This window comes from Colobus angolensis, unplaced genomic scaffold, assembly GCF_000951035.1.
Source record: "Colobus angolensis palliatus isolate OR3802 unplaced genomic scaffold, Cang.pa_1.0 Scaffold117, whole genome shotgun sequence".
In the NCBI taxonomy this organism is placed as follows: Eukaryota; Metazoa; Chordata; class Mammalia; order Primates; family Cercopithecidae; genus Colobus; species Colobus angolensis.
The window spans coordinates 6,768,190-6,788,507 of record NW_012112808.1 but is presented as its reverse complement, the minus strand read 5'-3'; the positions used below and the strand labels follow the sequence as shown (position 1 = coordinate 6,788,507).

Sequence of the window (20,318 nt, the reverse complement as noted above, 5' to 3'; positions counted from 1 at the left end):
CAATTTTATAAGGGAAGCAGAGCATAGAAGTTTGGAAAATTTGCAGCCTGACAATGCAATAGAAAAGAAAATCTCATTTTCTGAGGAGAAATTCAAGCCAGCTGCAGAAATGTGCATAAGTAACAAGGAACTGAATGTTAATCCCCAAGATAATGGAAAAAATGTCTCCAGGACATGTCAGAGGTCTTCATGGCAGCCCCTCCCATCACAGACTTGGAGGCCCAGGAGGAAAAAGTGGTTTTGTGGGTTGGGTATCCTGGGTGCAGCGTAGGGACTTGGTGCCTGGCATCCCAGATGCTCCATTCATGGCTGAAAGAGGCTAATGTAGAGCTCAGGCCATGGTTTCAGTGGGTACAAGCCTCAAACCTTGGCAGCCTCCACGTGGTGTTGAGCCTGCGAGCACACAGAAGTCAAGAATTGAGGTTTGGGAACCTCCGCACAGATATCAGAGGATGTATGGGTATGCCTGGATGTCCAGGCAGAAGTTTGCTGCAGGGGCAGGGCTCTCATGGAAAACTTCTGCTGGGGCAGTGTGGAAGGGAAATGTGGAGTCAGGGCCCCCACACAGAGTCTCTACTTGGACACTGCCTAGTGGAGCTGTGAGAAGAGGGCCACTGTCCTCCAGACCCCAGAATGGTAGATCTACCAGCAGGTTGCACTGTGTGCCTGGAAAAGCCACAGACACTCAATGCCAGCCCATGAAAACAGCCAGGAGGGAAGCTGTACCCTGCAAAGCCACAGGGGTGGAGCTGCCCAAGACCATGGGAACCCACCTCTTGCATCAGCATGACCTGGATGTGAGACATGGAGTCAAAGGAGATCATTTTGGAGCTTTAGGATTTGACTGCCCCACTGGATTTTGGACTTGCGTGGAGCCTGTAACCCCTTTGTTTTGGCCAATTTCTCCAATTTGGAATGGCTATATTTACCCAATGCCTCTTCCCCCACTGTATCTAGGAGGTAGCTAATGTGCTTTTGATTTTACAGGCTCATAGGCAGAAGGGACTTGTCCTCAGATGAGACTTCAGCCTGTGGACTTTTGAGTTAATGCTATAATGAGTTAAGACTTTGGGGGGCCAGGCACGGTGGCTTATACCTGTAATCCCAGCACTCTGGGAGGCCGCAGTAGGTGGATCACCTGAGGTCAGGAGTTTGAGACCAGCCTGACCAACATGGTGAAACCCCATCTCTACTAAAAATACAAAATTAGCCAGATGTGGTGGCGCATGCCTGTAATCCCAGCTACTTGGCAGGCTGAGGCAGGAGAATCACTTGAACTGGGGAGGCAGAGGTTGCAGTGAGTCAAGATCACACCATTGCACTCCAGCTTGGGCAACAAGAGTGAAACCCCATCTAAAAAAAAAAAAAAAGACTTGGGGGACTGTTGAGAAGGCATGATGGGTTTTGAAGTGTGAAGGCATGAGATTTGGGAGGGGTCAGGGGCAGAATGATACGGTTTGGCTCTGTGTCTCCACCCAAATCTCATCTTGTAGCTCCCATAATTCCCATGTGTTGCGGGAGGGACCTATTGGGGGGTAACTGAATCATGGAGGCAGGTTCTTCCCACGCTGTTCTTGTCATAGTGAATTAGTCTCACGAGATATGATGGTTTTAAAAATGGGAGTTTCCCTGCACAAGCTCTCTCTTTGCCTGCCGCCATCCACGTAAGACGTGAGTTGTTCCTCCTGGCCTTCCACCATGATTGTGAGGCCTCCCCAGCCACGTGGAACTGCAAGTCCATTAAACCTCTTTCTTTTGTAAAAGGCCCAGTCTCAGGTATGTCTTTATCAGCAGCATTAAGAACAGACTAATATAACCATATAGCTAGTAAGTCTGGAGGCAGCATCCTCTCACCTTACCTCTGCCTGTACTATCCTGTAGACCTCAAATTGTTCAGAGGGATCCAAAGGTCATCTAATTCCCATCAGCTGACATCAGCTTTATTACATTCAGATACACACAGTTAGTCAAATCAGGATACCAAAAAGTGTCATCCGGGAAGAAATTCTACCTCTAGAATTTCTTTTTTAGAGCAAATTTGCTTTATATTTGCATCAGGCTTTCCAGAGCCCAAGGCACATTCATAGGCATTCATATAGAGATTAATCTTCTATACAATTTATGCTGGGGGTAGGGGAGAAGCTGGTTTTTCTAATCCACATTTCATATGTAAGAAAATCAAGGTTGGAAATGGTAAGTAATTTGTTCAAGGTTACAAAGCTCATAAGCAGTACCAGCTATGAAAGCCAGGCCCTGCCTCTAACCAGTACTCCCTCTAACCAGTTCTACAGGTAAAGTGCACCTGAGTAGAGGCCTCTGAAGAACTCACATGCTCAAGGCTCACTCCATGTTTGTCCATCAGGATTTAAGATGCTCTTGCTGCAAATCCACCCCCTAGTTAAAGTCAGTAAAATTTTATGGTGAGCTGATCTTTTCATAGGGTTCATGCTGATGAGATTTTTTTTTTCAAAAATCTCTTCTTAGTTCACACCTCCCCTTCAATCAACCAAATGCCAAAAAAGAAGCCTTCACCAAGTCAGAGAGAAACACCTGCCCTCCTTTCCCATGAGAAGGCTGGAAATGTTCCAAATGTGGAACTGCTATCAATTTACTGACAATCTGTTAAGTAGCACTAAAAGCAGGAGACTTTTGGTGATGGCGCAGGCCAGAAATGCAATAAACTCAACTGAACCTGACATTTAAAAATAGCTCAATATTATGAGAGGTTTTGCTCTAAAGTCTCTAAGGATGTGTGTCATTTAAGAATGAATATTCTTATTTGATAAGAAGAAAACTGAGCACATCTTATCCTCTAATAATAAGAATAAAAAATTTGAACATCTTCAAATAACATAAAGGTCACAATTAACCCAGCTACTTATGGCTGACAGTCTACAAGTGCACACCGATTACTTGTCTCTGATTTATTACCATTTAATGGAAAATGCTAATAATAATTTTATACTCATATGCAGTTAAAATTTATCCCAGCTTTGGGTGTTATGTGATAGAAATGTGGTTTATCTTATACCAATAATAGTTATATATAGTCCTTTTTTACATCTCTATGTAAATAGAAGGCTTAATAATTACCCAGCTATATCTTTTACTACAACGACAATCCCTTTGGTTTTGAATCATTTGAATTACTGAACAACATGAATCAAATGATTTATAAATTACTAAACTACCACACTGCATTATCCTAAATTATGCTGTTGTACAATTTAAAATTTCCCCCAAAAAACAAAGTAGTTTTTAAAAAACCTAATCCATCATGATATAGTACAAAAATTTTTGGGGGGATAGAGGCAGTTTTTGAATTTTAATACATTAAAAAACAGGTTTCCACTCTTTTTCTTTAGCCCAAGTTAAAATCTTTTTGCATTCTTCATTGTTGCTATTCTGGGCCTTTCTCCAGCCTTCAAGTTCTCTACTGTAACCCCTCTTGTTATCCCTACTATCCCCCTTCCTCATCCTCAGGTGAGCACATCCCCTATGTCATAAAGAAAATGAGGACTGGTCACCAGGCATTTTTATATTTCCTTCTTACCATATCTAGAGCGTTCTTCCACTCCCCTGAGTCAGAAGAGATGTGTCTCCCCGTTAACCCTGTCTCCTCTTCAAGTTCCTCTTCTCTCTCTCAATCCCTCTGAGAGCAAATTTCTCTTAAAACTATACTTAAGACACTTGGACATCACCAGCCTTGTGCTGATAGGACAGATCCACGGAGTCAGCTGGGCCCATGACCTGCTTCTCTGCTTCTCCATGTGTGGTTTCCATTTTCAGGGTCACCTCGGGTTCAAGGTGGCTCCTGGAGCTCCAGCCATCACAGCCACATTACAGGCAGAGGAAGGAGAAGTGGGCATAGAGGGCTGCCTGTTAAGGAGCCTTCCTGAAAGTCCCACGTTTCTGCTTACCTAGCCAGAACCCAGTGACATGGCCAGGGAGCAGCAGGGAGTCTGGAAAATGTAGCTTTTCAAAGAAAACACAGTGATGTTTCCAAGAACCACAGTTTCCAGGGTTTTGTCACCAAGTGAAGAATGAATACTGGGAGGCAACTAGAGGTCTCTATTTTCGTTGACTCATGGAGGAAGAATGAGGTGGGGATAGGAGAAGATCCTTATTAGTCAGGATCCAGGCCAAAAAAAAAAAAAAAAATGGCGGACTCCACAAGGCCTTACTGAATGAACGTGGCTGTATATGCAGGGTTACAGGGACAAAGAGGGAAGGACAGTACCCAGGGTCTAGCAGCAGTGGGTGCCAACACTGATCCTGGGCCTAAAGGAGCAGGGGTGGTGGGACCATGCAGGAGGCCTCCCCCAGGAGCTGTTGCCACAGAACCTCCTGTCTGGGACGAAATTAGGTCTAAATTGAGGCTCTCTTTCATGACTGCTTTTTTACCAGCTCCTCCTCCTCTGTCCATTTCTCCCTAGCCAAGCTTCCCAAGCTTCAGGCCTATTTCTGTGGATGATGTTATCCACCACCAGGACTTCCTCTTACACATTTACTATACTATTACTTCCTCTTACACATGTATTATACTACAGTGATTCTTCTAAGCTCTAAATCTAATTTCTAAATGCCTATCAGCCCTAACTGGCATGCTCCAGGGGGATCTCAAATTTAGTATGTGCCCAAACAAAGCTCTTGGTCACCTCATCCCACTCCTCCTCTATCTCCATCAAAGCTTTGGCCAACTAACCACCTCTCGAGCTAGGAATTTTGAAGCCAGTCTCAGGCTCCTTCCCACTACCCACATTGGCCACCGTGTCCAATCACTTTGACCTTGTCCACATCTTTCGAACGCCCCTGCAACCCGCCCCTCCTATAACACACTGCCTTAGTTCACCCTTTTGTCCAGAGGGTTTGTCTCTCTGGCATGAGTCTCTCTCTTCTGCCCATCTTCCACACAGCTACTGGAAACCTCTTCTTAAATTAAATAAAATCTCAACGGTTTCTGGTTTTAAAATCCCTACCTTTGTTCTTGGTAGGGATTTTACCAAGGTAGCTGCAGAACAGACTCATTAAGATCCCGGTCTCAGAAATCGGACTGCCTCAGTGTGACTCCCAGCTCTAGCACTTCTAGGTTTTTTACCTTTGCAAGTTATTTGACCTCTCTGTGGCTCTAGAACCTAATTCTTCTTAGGGGTTCTGTGAAGATTAAATGAATCATTGTCTGTAAAATGCTTAAAATATTGCCTGCTACATAGTACATTTTCAATAAATAGTAAGTGTTTTGATTACCAAACTGTTCAGTCCAAATTCCCTAGCGTGGCATAAACATCCTTCCGGCTGGGCCTAACCAAACTTTCCCAACCTTCTTTGTAACATCAACCTCCTTGCTATTCAGGGTAGGTTCCCTGCCCTTTCATGACTTTATATGAAAATATCACCAGCATTTTCATTTCTTTCTCCAACCTCATATTTTTGCTGCAATGGTTCTCTCTATAATCCGATTTAGCAATGTCTAAATATTTAATTTCTTAAATTTATAACTATGTAAGAGTATTAGTCTAAAATCATGAAGTTTATAATACATAATTCTAATAGACTGATTTTGAATTTGATCGCCTATGAATATTCAAAAAGTTCCTTCAAATAGAACAGTGGGTCACGGAGTACAGCTTGGGTTTGGGCTGCATTCAATGAAATGGCAGGAACAGCAGAACCACAGATAAACTCAGATCTAATGGTGTTGGTTTAATGTATATAAACAATATCTAACATCACCGTGAGCCCTCAGCTCCAAAATCAAAGGTCACCATATCATGAAAAAAAAAAAAAAGTTCCAAGTTAAGTGCTCAAGCCAATGAAACATTAAACAAGGGCACCTGCATTTTCGCAGCAAATAATTCCAGTGGGGATTGCACGTTGCTGTGGATACAAAGGGAGGAACGGCTCAAAGATACTTGTAAAGCAGGGAGGGATTAGGGTATCCAGGGAAATAAGTAAAAGATATTGTGTTTCATTCCATGCTTCAGGAGGACAGCTACAAAATTAGGTCTAAACATCCTTATCCTTCAAATACAGAGGGTCACATTGCCAATTTATTGTGAACATGATAAAAGAAACATAAAACTTTTCATGGCGCTTACCCTTCTGGGCAGCAGATACATGTCAGCCCGCTAGGCGATCGCTAGTTATTTTCTAGCTGATTTTGTGTGTGCGCGTCTGCAGGGTGCAGGCATAGCAAAGGCAACCAAAGCAAGTGATTTAATTAGCTGCTTTAATTAATGCTGTTATTTGAACAAATAGGTAATGTAGAGAAAAAATTATTACCCCACATCGATCTAAATGTTTCAATTTAATTTACTAAATCCTCTGCTTTCTGAATGGTTCAAAACAGTGACAAAAATATTTGCCAAATGAAAATAAATCCTAGCTCATGATAGATATGTCACCTATCTACATATTCTACTAGTTAAAAAATAACTCAGATTTAGTTCAGTCTTAACAACAACACATGCCATAAAATACTATAGATAGAGTTTAAAAGTTGGGAGCTCTGTGAACTTCCAATATTAGAGGCAAAACAAATCCTCACAAAATATTTATTGTAAGTACACAGCAGATTAAGAGAATCTACCAGTTTTTCCCTGAAAAAATTTAACTTTCTTTAGCAATATTTTTTTTCCGTGTAAATCATAAGAGACTTTTGGACAAGGTCCTGAGCCATTAATTTAATTTTTTTATTTTTAAAAAACTTTTTATTTTGGAGGATTTTAAATATACATGAGGTGAAAGAAGCTTAGCAATTACTAACATTGTGCTGCTTTTAAAATACTCACCAACACTGTTGTGGTTGGAGTAAATGCCACACATTGTATTATTTCATCATAAATTCTCTAACATGCAAGAACCTAACAATAAAATAAATTTAAGAAAACGGGAAAAGTGCAGGAGATTGTTAAATATTTAAAAGGATTTCAGGGGCACATTAACCAAATGCAGTATTTGGACCTGGTTTGCATCCTTATCCAAACCAACTAACTGTAAAAGAACAATTTTAAGACCACTGGGAAAACTGAACACGGACTGGTATCAGATGATATTAAGGAGTTATGGGGTGTTTGTTTGAGTGTGTTAATAGTACTCAATCCATTTTTGTTGTTAGTAAAATTAAACGGCAGCTGCATCCATGGCCACAAAGTTGTTGGTCATGACACACTCTGACCTCCAGGGGGAGACTGAAGAGAGAGATCCATAGAGGAGGCATGGGATGGAGGATTCTGAGCACATCCAGAAGGGAGTGGGCAGTTCGTGGGGTAAGACAGAGCTTAAAACCTCTCTCCCTGACCCTACTTCTCTCTTGAGTGCCATCTTGCCCGGCTCCACCTTGGGTGGTGGGTCAGAGCTCCCTGGTCCTGGAGCTCCTGTAGGAATCAGGATGGGACCTGGAGAAATGGGACAAGGAGCAAGTCTCGTAAGGTACCCTGAGTCTGGGTGTGACTCAACACTGGACCCGGCACTAAGGTAGAAGTGTCTGCCTGGAGGGCCCTGGGTGCTCTCTGGAGTCCTCAGGGACCTGGCAGGGGAGAGGTGTAGTGGCCAGGATAAGGGGCTAGGCAGACGTTCAGGATCTCAGATAAAACACTTATGTATCACAAAAGAAACACATAAATCCTTACTGAAAAAATGAAAATGCACGCCATTCTTGAAATGTCAATTGAAAAGATAAGAATAAAATTTGGGAGTTCTGGCAAAACAGATTAAAATGAGATTGAGTTTTCCTTTACAATCTAGGGGAAATGATTAATGTTTTTATCTATGTCTATGAAGTAAAACCATTATACATTTACATTTTAAGCATATGTTTATATACACTGAACACATACCAGATGTAAATACCAAGATGGCAGCTATCAAAAGACAATCCAGAAAGCCCGTGCACATGAGAGATGGCAAAATACAAGACACAAATCAATTTGTTCCTTAAGGATGGAATCATGGAGCGTTATGGGAATTCAAACTCGAGTGGGATCACTTCTGGTGGGGGAAGATGAAGAAGAGCTTTATGTTTTGGGCAAAAGCTGGCTATTAGCAAGGCTTTATTAACACCATATGCGCAGGTTTCTTCTTGGGCCTTCCTTCTTAATGGTGACAGTTTAAGCATGAGACTTCGTGAAATGCTTTCTGCTAGGTCCAGTTTAGCATGCTAATACTATGAACGTGGGTTCAACTATATAATGTTAATAATAACTTAAAAATTAGGCCCTGCAAGCCCCAAAGTAATGATGTGACTTAGAAGTTATATGATTTGCTAGGAATTAGAAAATGTGGTTTGGAAAACAAACCCATAAATACAAGTTAGTTACAATGAGCAATTACGGGGCAAATAGGTTTCCTTATAGATGAGACTGCCAATTTTGAGCAAATGTCTACATAAATGGCTCCTAAACCCACCTGCATGTCGGAATTACCTGGGGATTCTATTAAAAATATTGTACATATTCCTGAAACCCACCCCAGGCCAGGAACAGGGTCCCAGGAAACTATATTTGTACAACCTTCCCCATCCCTATCCAAGTGGCTGTGATGTACAGAATTGTAGAGCCTGGAACTTTTGCAATCTGTTGCTTATAGAAACAGTTACTTAATATTAACCCTAAAATCTCAAGGTGGTTCACAACATTTTCCTCCACCACAAGGTCTTAAAATAAAACGGAGAATTCAAACCTTTTTTTTCAGGCCCCAATGTCTTACTATACTGGTAGTGTTGGATTATCTGTTTGAAAGGCATTATCTTCAGAGAAGTACACTTAGCGAGAAACCTGGTCTCCAGAAGCCATCTGCTCCATAGATGGCTTTGCCTGCTCTGGGTCTCACACAGAGGCTCACGGTCCTCCCACTCCCCAGCAACGAGGACCACCTGTCACCTCTACTGGAGGGCCCTCATGTCTGTGTTTTCAGGCAGGGCTCTTTCTGGGCTTCCCTTCCAAATTTCTACCCAACATCAAATGCTATAAGTCGGGGGCAGTTTGATATGTCCTTATTCCTTCAGTCCTCTTGTACATCATTTTATGTGCACCAAGATAAAAGAATTCAAATGCATGGGTGTTACGGCCCTAATCCTCCCTCCGCAGGGAGGAAAGTCAGTGACTGGCGGATGCAGAGCTGACGAAGTGGGAGAGGGTGTGCAGCTGAAGGTGTACGATGCCTTTTGCTTTTTTGGGAGTGAGGCTGCCCATGAAAAAAGTGGGGATGGGAAGATGGGGCAGGAAGGGCACACACCACATTGGCCTATTGGCCTAGTGGCATTGACTGAGTGAGTCCCTGCAGGTCTCGTGAAGACACACATTGCTGGGCCTGATTCCCAGAGTTTCTGAGGCAGGAGGTCTGGGTGGGGCCTGAAAATCTGCGTTTCCAACAGTTCCCAAGTTTTGTCCATGCTGGCGGGCCAGGGATGGCACTTTGAGAGGCTCTATTCAAGGAGGAGAAAACTGAGAGGCTCCTGAGCGTTTGGGAGTCTCAAGAAAGGAGGGTAGAGTTTAATGTAAGTTTCTATGAAGGAAGTGTATGATCCCATTAAATATCTGAGAGACATGTGTCTCTTAGGAGGATGTTCTGCAGACTCCAGGGAATGTCTCACCAGGAGTCAGATGCAGCTGCGGGTTGGAAACACCTCCGGCTCAGTCCTCAGGGAAGAGGGCGTCCTCCACATGGAGGACACTCCAGCTCCCCAGTCACTTCCCGCCTTTGAAAGTCAATGCAGGTTTCCATGGGGGTCTAGATACGCAAACTTACTTACTGGGGAGGTGTCTGTCTAACAAGTGTCAGCACTAGGCCTTTGGACAGATGCTTGACATTTGCTACCTGACTGAATGCTCAGGCCGGTGTGTGAGGAGGGAATTCTGGATGCCTTCCCTGCAGCACAGGTGAGGAGACTGAAGTTCTGGGTATTGGAATCATCCTCCTGGGCCCTCTCCACTCCTTGCTTCTGACTTCCTTGACCTGCCACCTCCCCTGCAGGGCTGGGAGAGCAGAGCAGAGCCTGGCCCTACCCCCAGGTTTTGGATTCAGTCCCTGGAGAGTGGGGCCTGAGTATCCCCACCTCCGACAGCTTCCCAGGTAATGCTGACGGTGCTGGGCCACAGACCATGTTTTGAAAACTACTGATTCTAACCTTAACTCCATCCCAAAGTAGAAATAAAGTATTTGCCAAGACAAGGTCCCTAAATGCCATCTCTTTTCCAGCAAAACTTTCTGGTAGTACACCTGCATCCTCTTTAGAACTGCAAGAAACCCACAAAATCCTCTCCACACGGCCTTCTTAGCTAATCCGGCTTCTTCTCCATCATCGTCTCTGCCCAAGTTTCCGTAAAAGGCAACTTCAAGAATATTAACAAGGAAGAACCGAACAAACTAAGCAAACTAAGGGACCGTAAGGGCACTCCAGAGACAGTGCTGAGGCCCACTCGCCTCACCCTGGCCCACCTGCTCACCTGCAAAGGGCCTCCTGTCTGCCTGTCTCTGCCCAAGGCCCTTCTCTGACCTCAGTTGTCCACAGTGGGGACCCACTGACAAGGGTGTCTTTTGGCTTTGTGGCTGTCCTCACTTCCCTGTCACATGGCCCTGCTCTCAGGCAGTTCCCTAGGATCACTCCCAAATCAACTACTTGTATCCAAATGCTTTGTTTTCAGTTTGGTTTGAAAGAATGCAAACCAAGACAGGTACCAATGTCATTATTCGAAAATCATCCAATAACAAATGATGAAGACTGAGGAGGTGGGTGTACGACTCAGATCCAGGTACATGGTTTGTGCTGTGTGTGATCATGAAAAATGCATTTCCTACTTACCCTTAATGCCAAAGAATCACAAAGCACCCACAAAAAAAGGACAATAAGCTGACCTTCCTCCATCGAAAAGGCCTAAGGTTGCTCAAAGTGGATTGCTTTGCTTTTGTTCTGGGAGTCTCTAATGTGGGTATGAGGAGATAAGTCACACTGAAACAAGCAGGGGTGGATAATTTCAGTAAATGGAGGTGCTTTCATTTAACATTAATTACATTTAAATATTGGAGTCAAATAGGAAACCCCATTGTGATTAGTGACACCAGGGTGAGTTCTGGATCATTATTCTCTGATGGCAGAATGTCAAGTCTTGCTGCCTGGGGAGAATGAGACTCTTGAGCCTGACACATAAAGCTCCTTCCACCATCCCCTTTGCTCTGGCCACCAGACCAGCCTCTGCACCAGACCTGATGTCCTGTATGCCCCGTGGATGTCCATCTCCCGTACGCCCCCCCGTGGATGTCCGTGCTGCCTGCTGCCTGGGCACATTGGAGGGCGGCCCTGCACCTGCCCTGGGCCTCACTCCCATGCCGTTTTTGCACAGGGCAATGTACAGGGCAATCGCGAGGCGCACACGTGCAGAGACCGACAGGACAGGCAGTCACAGCCACAAACCTGTCCATTGCGGTTGAGCTCTGAGATTAGCAAGGAAGCACTGACTATTTAATTAGTCACCTAATTAGTGACAGGCCACACTGAAGGTTTCAGATGTCCTCAGACAAATGTAAAGATAAAAAGCCTAATTGAGCCTCCAGCGCTAGGCTGGCTGCTGCCAGAGACCACAGCTGTGCCGGATATTGTGCGGAACTGCACGACCCGATAACAGGAGTTGTGATCATTGCCACAATTGCAGCTTTAAAAACATGCCCTGCTTGGTCCAAGCTATTCTTAGTCACCTCGACACATTCAACTAGATGGGGGGATCAATGCTAGGCTGAAAGTCTGAGGTTGCATCTTTTGCTGGGATGATTTGGTTGGTTTTCAAGAAAACTCTTCTCAGTGGTGGAAGTGGAAGACAAGGGGAACCCGGGCTTTCCAGTGCCCACCAACCAGTGCTTCCTGCGAATCAGTGTTCTAGTCACACGGAGGGTCGCAGGAACACCAGCTGGGCTGCTTTCAGTCATTGTCATCCATGACTCCTGTAAGCATTTTTCTAGTGCCATTACAGGCTCTTCAAAAGATTCTTTACATCGGGATTAAATTAGGAAAGAGTTAAAAATAATGGATTAAAATGGAACTTCCCCCTAATTAGGAGTAAATACTACAAAACACTGAAGCATAGAGACTCATGTGCTGAAACGGAAGAGGAGAGCAACTGCCCCAGCTCCATGAACGCAGGCCCAGGAGACACTCAAGGTGCTGTTCTGCATAATCTGGAAAAAAAGCCTGTTTGGGACACTGTCTGGAGCAGGGCCTGAGGTTCTGCATTTCTGATGAACTCACAGGTGATATCAATGCTGCTGGTCCACGCGCCACACCAGGAGTGAAAGAATGCAGAGAGGTGCATATACCTGGTTCCGGCTCCTCCTTCTCTTCTTCTTTTTTTTTTTCTTCTATTTTGCTATAGCATTTATATGTTTTTAAAAAAAGATTCTGGAGTATCTTTGTGGAAACCTGAAATAGTCAAAGCACTGCATTTGAGGAGTTCAGTGATGCTAGACTCGGTGGGAGTTCACTTTATAGTGAATTCACTTTACAGATCTCACCCTCATAGGGTCTGTGGAGTTTCTACTGTGATGGTGCCTTCGGGCTGGCAGGACCTGGGAGCCCCTGCTGGGACTCTCCTTCGGCACAGATGAGGACAGTACCTCCCTCAGGGCCACAGCACTGCTTGGCAGCAGAGGTGGGCTAATGGCTGTAGCCAAGTTCTTTTTGCTTTCTCCAGTGCTTGGAGGTTTTAAAGAGTCTTCATAATGGAAGTGCTGAGAAGGAGAATGCACACGTGACATCTGTAGTGTCCGAGCCAGGAACTTTCAGTCCCAAAGAACAGGGCGGCCAAAGGAACACAACCCACCAATCACAAGAACAGTCATTGAAAAATAATCCAAGTCTATCACTTAAATGTCTTGGGCATTATGAAGAACACACAATCTCACAGTGAATGTCTTAAGATCTGTCTTTTCCCCTCCAATTCACGGCCCTCTACCCCATAGTACAAGCCAGCATTTTCTTCCTCTATGCCCTGCAATGCAAGAGAACCACTCCATTGCCCTTGCCTTGCCCTGCCCAGCTCCTGATCCTTGCCACAAACGCACACGCTCCTGCACTGGCCGGGCAGGTGACAGGAAAGAAGGCTGGTTCCTTTCCTCCTGGGCTCCCCTCAGAGGCCAAGTGCACAAGACAAGGGGGAAGGGAACCAATGAGCTGAGCCCACCCCACCCTGAAGATGGGCCCCCGCCCATCTCCACCCCTGGAGGCCTCCCGCAGGGCTGAGGGAGACTGTAGAAGCCTCTGAGGGCCGTTGGCTCCTAGGCTTTGCTGGGGATCACCAGGGCCAACAACAGGAAGGCACGGAGGACAGCAGGGGAAGTAAAAGACTGGGATGCTGGAGTGTGTCCCCAGGAAAACGCCTGCCACGCATGTCTCCCGGTGCTGGAGGGCCCAAGAGGCTCCCCCTAGGAAGGACAAGATGCAGGACTCAGGCCTGACAACCACAGGCAAGGAGATGTGTCTGTGCGATTAACTGCACACAGCTAGCAGATAAAATAGCATACTTTAAAAACAAGTCAGAACACCAGCGCAGTATTCCCTCATCACATGGAGCTTACATCCTAGGGTATATTAGGTAGTGAGTTTGCGTAAAGCACTTCAGCTCTCCCAGTAGCACCTCAGCACTTGAGGAAGAAAGGATAGAAATTTACACAAACTGCTTTTGGTGTCCTTTGAAGACAAGACCAAATGTATTTTATAATTTCTTGCATGGAAATAATACAAGGAGAAAGTTGTGTTTGTTTTGTCATCAGATGACAGAATTACCAGATTTTCTGGAGAAAGAGGTTACTGTCCTGAGCCTCAAGTGGATTTTCTAGGAACGATGGTGCCCCTGCTGAGTCTGATGATGCAGCTCAAGACTACAAGGAGGCAGCCGGGTGCAGTGGCCCCTGCCTGTAATCCTAGCACTTTGGGAGGCTGAGGCAGGTGGGTCACTTGAGGCCAGGAGCTCGAGACCAGCCTGGCCAACATGGTGAAACCCAATCTCTACTGAAAATACAAAAATTAGCCGGGCATGGCGGCTTGCACCTGTAATCCCAGCTACTTGGGAGGCTGAGGCAAGAGAATCACTTGAACCTGGCGGGAGGCAAAGGTTGTAGTGAGCCGAGACTGCCCCACTACACTCCAGCCTGGGCAACAGAGTGAGACTCTCTCCAAACAAAAACAAAAACAGACAAAAAAAGACTACAAGGAGGCTGATTTTCCTAAATTTTGCTTCCAAAATGTAGATTCAATCCTCATTGGTGGTCAGTGTTGGGTGAAAGCTGTATTTCTTCATTTCAGCTCAAATGGCAGTTAAACTGGGAAAGTAAAATAAGCAGTAGGTTACCATGGTGATTGCTAACTTAAGATAATTAGAGAAAAATAATAAGAAAACTATTTCCTCTCTTAAGGATTAGAGATCCGTAAACTGATACCAGTCTATTTTTAGTGTACATAATCTGTGTAATGATGATAGAGAATTATGAGTATTTTAGAATGCTTTAAAAAGCTCTATTTGATTGGGAAATTTAATCAACCCAATACTTACATCAAAATTTATACTTGTCTTTATTAAACTAAGTTGACTCCACAAAAAGAAAATTACTTGTATATGTCTCAATGTAATCATTTAAATAAAACATTATGACTAAGTAGATAGCTAAATTAAGATTTAAGACCTGTTTATGATAACCTCTTAACTGCTATAATTTCACAGCTCCACCTTGATAATTCATCATTCAAAAATGGTTGCATAAAACTTGCTGTTCGAAAGTTTTCAAGGCAGAGACCCATCAGAATAAGTAAAGCACTCAGACTACAACGTGGCATGTCCTGGGAATGGAATATTCCTAGGTGCTTCTCATCATTTCATGCTTGCAGTGAAATATTGCTGCAGACTGACCACATTATTTAAAGCACATGAACTCTGTTAGTAACTTCAATAATGACACATAATTTATTTCTAGTTACCTAAGGGTATGTTCTGGAGAACTGAACAAACTGGCTAGAAAGGGAAAAAAATCAATTCTTTTTTTATCTGGTTAATGTGATGTTAAATGAGCAAAATAACCACTTGGGATTAGCTCGTCTCCATGTTAACCAGGCACATACACCTTTTGAGGGTCACTTCCTCCATTCATTTTCTTACCCAGCCCCTCACAAGGCCCCAGCTGTCTTGAGCTAAGAACTCTGCTGGCCCAGAAGAGTGACGGTGGGCTGCATTTTCCTATCTCCTGCTTATCTCTCAGCACCTGTAGTTTTGAATGGTAGCTGAAGTTTTTCATGTGATCCTGAACAAAAGATTTGGATAAACTGGACTCTTAATCCAGGGTTCTGTGGTTCCCAAAGTCAGGGTTTTAAAACATCTATGAGACTTTTTAAAAAATAAATGAAGATAGCGAGTTTGGCAGAAGCTAGGCAATACACTGAGGGCTCCATGTTAGGTGCTGATGATGCCAGGCCATGATCCCAAGTTCTCAGACCCTAACCCAGGGTGTTTTCTATTAAAGAGGTGCTCAATTCAGTGAGCAGATGGAGAGAGAGACTGGGGATGCTGCAAATCCCTGAGCATCACGCATCAGAAAAATGGGCTCTGAAAGGAAACCTTGTTGTGCTTTGAGGGGGATGAGAAAACAGCATCAGAAGAGATGCACAGGACTCCATATTCCCTGAAGGGTTTTACCTGTTCCATGGGATCCAAAATTCAAGGGCTGAAGAAAGGTCCTGGCCCACATGCCATTTCTGAAACTGTAATGTATGAAGTCAAAACTCATTCCCAAATCCGCCTGATTATGTGGAGCGCCTATTAACATTCAGATTCCTAGACTCTTCCCCAGGAGTCCAGGTTCTGCAAGTTGGGTGCAGGATCTTAGAATCTACATCTTTAACAAATGCTGCAGGTGGTTCTTATGATCTGGCCAGTAAGGAAAACATTTCTTTAGAAAAGGGGTCAGTAGGTTGTTTCTGGGAAGGGTGAGACAGTACATATTTCAGGCACTGAAGGCCATATGGTCTCTGTTGCAACTACTCAGCAGAGGAGTCTGCCATCTAATCTGCTATTGTAGCACAAAAATGGCCACAGACAACACATAAATGAGTGTGGCTGTGTTCCAATAAAGCTTTATTTACAAAAGCACTTGGCAAGCCAGACCTGGCCTCAGGGCCATAGTTTGCTGACCCCTGATGTAGAATGTTCTTTCACTGATTCATTCATCCACATAGGCAGGGTGTGTGGAGTACCAAACAATCTCAGGTCTGTTCTCTGAGGGTGTTCTCTTCAGATGTAGGAAGGTAATTTTTATTATTTAAAAACCAATCAATCAATAGAGTAAAACAACTCACCAAAATACCAATGTCTTTAGGAAGGAAATTCCAACACTGGATGCACCGACCACAATGATCTTGGCATTGACAGTTATTTTAGGTTCCAATGTTAGTTTTCTGTTTGTATGGTTTAAAGCATAACTCATCTGGAAAAAAAATACAAAGACAAAGAAAGAATCAAAGAAAATGTAGCAGTGTTCATACCCCCAAATTACCAATTATGTAGAGTTATTTAACCAGGACATTACCACCAAAACAAACCTAGTAGTGCCCATGTACAGCCACAGTGAAATGCATCAGAAGATATTTTTAAGAAATTAATGTATGAATATGTGAATATGCCTGACACCTCAGCTAGGTCACATCAGAATGCCTGGTTTTCAAGATTTTGTCTTAGTGCTGACAGATGTCTCTTACAGAGCGGAGACCCTCAATGATTAGAGACCACCAGTAAATGATACTACAAGGAGACGGGCAAGCTACTCCCTGAGAATCTGTAGTTCCATGAGAGGTCCTAAGTGTTTTCTTCTGTCCACAGTTTCCCTGAAACCTTGAGTAACAAATTATAATAGTTGGGTACTTGAAGATAAGTTTTAGCTCATGTTCAATTCTGTGTCCCTCACGTTACTTAACGCAGTATCTTCTGGACAGCAGATGCTCAATAATATTTGTAAAATGGCAAACATTTATTAAATGGCAAAAATGTGTTAAATAATTAGGGTTGTTCAACCTTTCAGATACTTCAGAGTCAGGGAGGCCTCTTAGAATCACAGAAAGTAACTGGTGATCATGTTAATGTCCATGTTTACAAAAATTGCCTGAATTAGTCATTGATTTGATTTACTTCCCTGCAGAAGCTGCAAGGGGTACACTAAATGTGCAAAGTCAAGTTTTACAAAGAAGTGATAGAGCATTCTTGGAAGAACATTGGGATCTGTGCCAAAAGATCTTGGTTCTATTTTTAACCCATTGATTTAACACACGTTTTTTGTTTGGTGCTTACTATGGTGTCTGGACAGTAACAAGAATTACAGCTGACTTCTCATTGGAAACAATGGTGACCAGAAGTCAATGGAAAGATATTCTTATCACCTCATCCCATGCTGTTAACTACATCAGCATTAACTTCATCCTCTAGGTCAGAAATCTCCACATTCTGATAGGTCAAACCTGCTTTGGATTTTCTTAAAATCCTGGGATACCAGGAGTTGGAAGTCTGACAGACTAATGGTAAAGTCTTATTTGGGTTCCCACCCACTTTCCAGTACTGTAGGGGCATGGGTGTGGCCATATGCTTTGCCATTTAAAGGTAACATCTCAGATCTAGAGCATAAGTCCCATTTCTCTGTCTCTAGATAGCCTAGCAACATGGAGGAAGGAAAATGTCTTGAGCCAAACAATATATTGATAGAAATTTTTTTAAAAAGTGGGAGATTTCAGACTCCATAATTAACATTGCTTGTGCCTCTCAACATCACTTCCACCCTACAACTCCCACCTTTAATTTGGCACAACAGAGATTTTGGAAGATATTGGGCTCACTCCCATTTTCAAGAGGGACTCGGATCCACATAAACCAGGTCATATACTCCCACTCTCTTTCCTCAGTGATTGGGTCAGGACACACATGTGACCTAAGTTAACCTAATCAGAGTGAAGCCCAGGACTTCTGCATGATAGTTGAAGAAGAGAAGCCTTCTTGTTTTCTGGATGGCATGTGGTGTAAATGTGAAGACTGAAATGGCTATGGTCATCATGCCAAGAGGGAAACCATCCTGTGTTGAAGCCCCAAGAGAATCACAGAGAAACAGAACAGGCATTCTTTTCAAACCCTACCTGAAACCCATACTACCTTTGGACTCTTCAGTTATATAAGCATTACATATCAGTGAGATATTGCCACAATAGTGCTGTGAAACAAACTACTTCAAAATGCATTGGCTTAAAACAACTGTCACTTATTCTGGCTCATGCAATTCTGGGTCAGCTGGAAGTTGGCTGATCTAGGTTGGACTCAGCTGGGTCTGGCTCCAACCTGCAGATTCCAAACCTGCCTCACATTTCTCTGATGCAAGGGAGCCAGAACTTGTTCTTCTCACGGCAATGGCAGAAATACAAGAAAGGTAAGTGAAAATAGGAATACTTTTTAAATCTGGCCAAAGCAAGTCATGTAGCTGAGCCTAACATCCATGAGTTAGGGAAATACGCTCACCTTTAGAGGGAGGAACCTCAAAATTACACAGCAAAGGACACAGCCCAGGGAGGGATGAAGGCTGGGAAGAACGACACAGCCCACTGCACTTCTTTGATTGTTTAGGCCAGTTTGTTTTTTATATGCTACTGAAAACTTCCTAGATTGATATACTTTCTAAATGAAAATAATGAATATACCACTTGGGTGAAAAAGTGCATGTTCTTCAAATAAACGTCAGTTCTGATTTGCTCTATGAGAATTTCCCAGGACAGATCCATGAGGAATTGTGCGAGAAATCTAGTTCCTACTGGTTCACCTGGGTGCCAGTGTATACTGTACTCTGCTTAATTTCCAAGACAGGCAGGCCGACAGCAAATATACTTTAGCCAGCCTTACACTGGGTGGTCTAGAGCAAGGAAGGTGGGAAGCATATGTGTTGTAATGATGGCATCTAATCGCAGGTCTAGTTAACAGATTTAAAATACAAGCATCTTGACAGAGGTCAGAAGCCAAGATTCTTTTCAAAAGGAGATACGTTCAGACATTCCCCTCTGTGTTGGAAGTGTAAGCTAACATTGAAACATGGGCAGTAATGAAATTCTCCGGTGAAGAATTATACCTCATTTATGAAACAGCTCCTGTATCAGTGATACAAAGGCAGGCTGGGGAATTGAACAGAATGGCTTTTGTTTCCTACACAATAGCTGTAACACCAACAGCTGCCGGGCCTCACACATCACCTTTCTAACTGCTAGGTACACAAAGTGGCCTCCGGTGTCAAGAGCCAGCAACCAGTACCAATGATGGTGGGTGTCTCAGGAGAGCGGCCAGGCATCACAATGATTCATAGTCAACCCAATTTTGTGCCCAGGTGTTAATTAAAAACATATCCATTGCCAGGTATGATGAAGTTTTCTGACCTGAAAAAATCGTGTTTTTCTTTTATTAGTATAGATAGTTTTTAAATGTCTTGAAAAAAAAAATTCTTCCCAGCCTGGAAACCCCCTTCAGTGACAACTGTAAATGAAGATGGCTTTTGCTGCTTTATGAAGGGTTTATTTTGCACAGAAGCAGGAAACACAGGTCATTTTTTAATGAAAGCAGAATATTTCCTTCCTTTATGTTCCTTCAAACTATGAGTTTTCATGGGAAAGAAAAACAGACACGCAAGATCCTATGAGTCAAGCCAACTTTTCCTTTTCTCCCTCTGAACATCTGCCAAAAACTGTCCCATGCATTGGAGATTCTATTTTGGGTCTGATTTCCTTCATAGAAAGTAAAAATAAAAGCCCTAGCTCTTCTATTTATGACAAACCCACAGCTAATATCATACTGAATGGGCAAAAACTGGAAAAATTCCCTTTGAAAACTGGCACAAGACAGGGATGCCCTCTCTCACCACTCCTATTCAACATAGTGTTGGAAGTTCTGGCTAAGGCAATCAGGCAAGAGAAAGAAATCAAGGGTATTCAGTTAGGAAAAGAAGAAGTCAAATTGTTCCTGTTTGCAGATGACATGATTGTATATTTAGAAAACCCCATCGTCTCAGCCCAAAATCTCCTCAAGCTGATAAGCAACTTCAGCAAAGTCTCAGGATACAAAATTAATGTGCAAAAATCACAAGCATTCTTATACACCAGTAACAGACAAGCAGAGAGCCAAATCAGGAATGAACTTCCATTCACAATTGCTTCACAAATACCTAGGAATCCAACTTACAAGGGATGTAAAGGACCTCTTCAAGGAGAACTACAAACCACTGCTCAGGGAAATCAAAGAGGACACAAACAAATGGAAGAACATACCATGCTC

General features: G+C 43.5%; 1 protein-coding gene across 1 annotated transcript in view; it reads right to left on the bottom strand.

The window, feature by feature from the left end:
• CFAP61 (cilia and flagella associated protein 61) overlaps nt 1–20,318 on the bottom strand; it is a 294,188-nt gene that overhangs the window by 109,993 nt on the left and 163,877 nt on the right. The window contains exon 18 of the mRNA XM_011963119.1: nt 16,331–16,458. Coding sequence (XP_011818509.1) covers nt 16,331–16,458 — 128 coding nt within the window. The remainder of the gene's footprint in view (nt 1–16,330; nt 16,459–20,318) is intronic.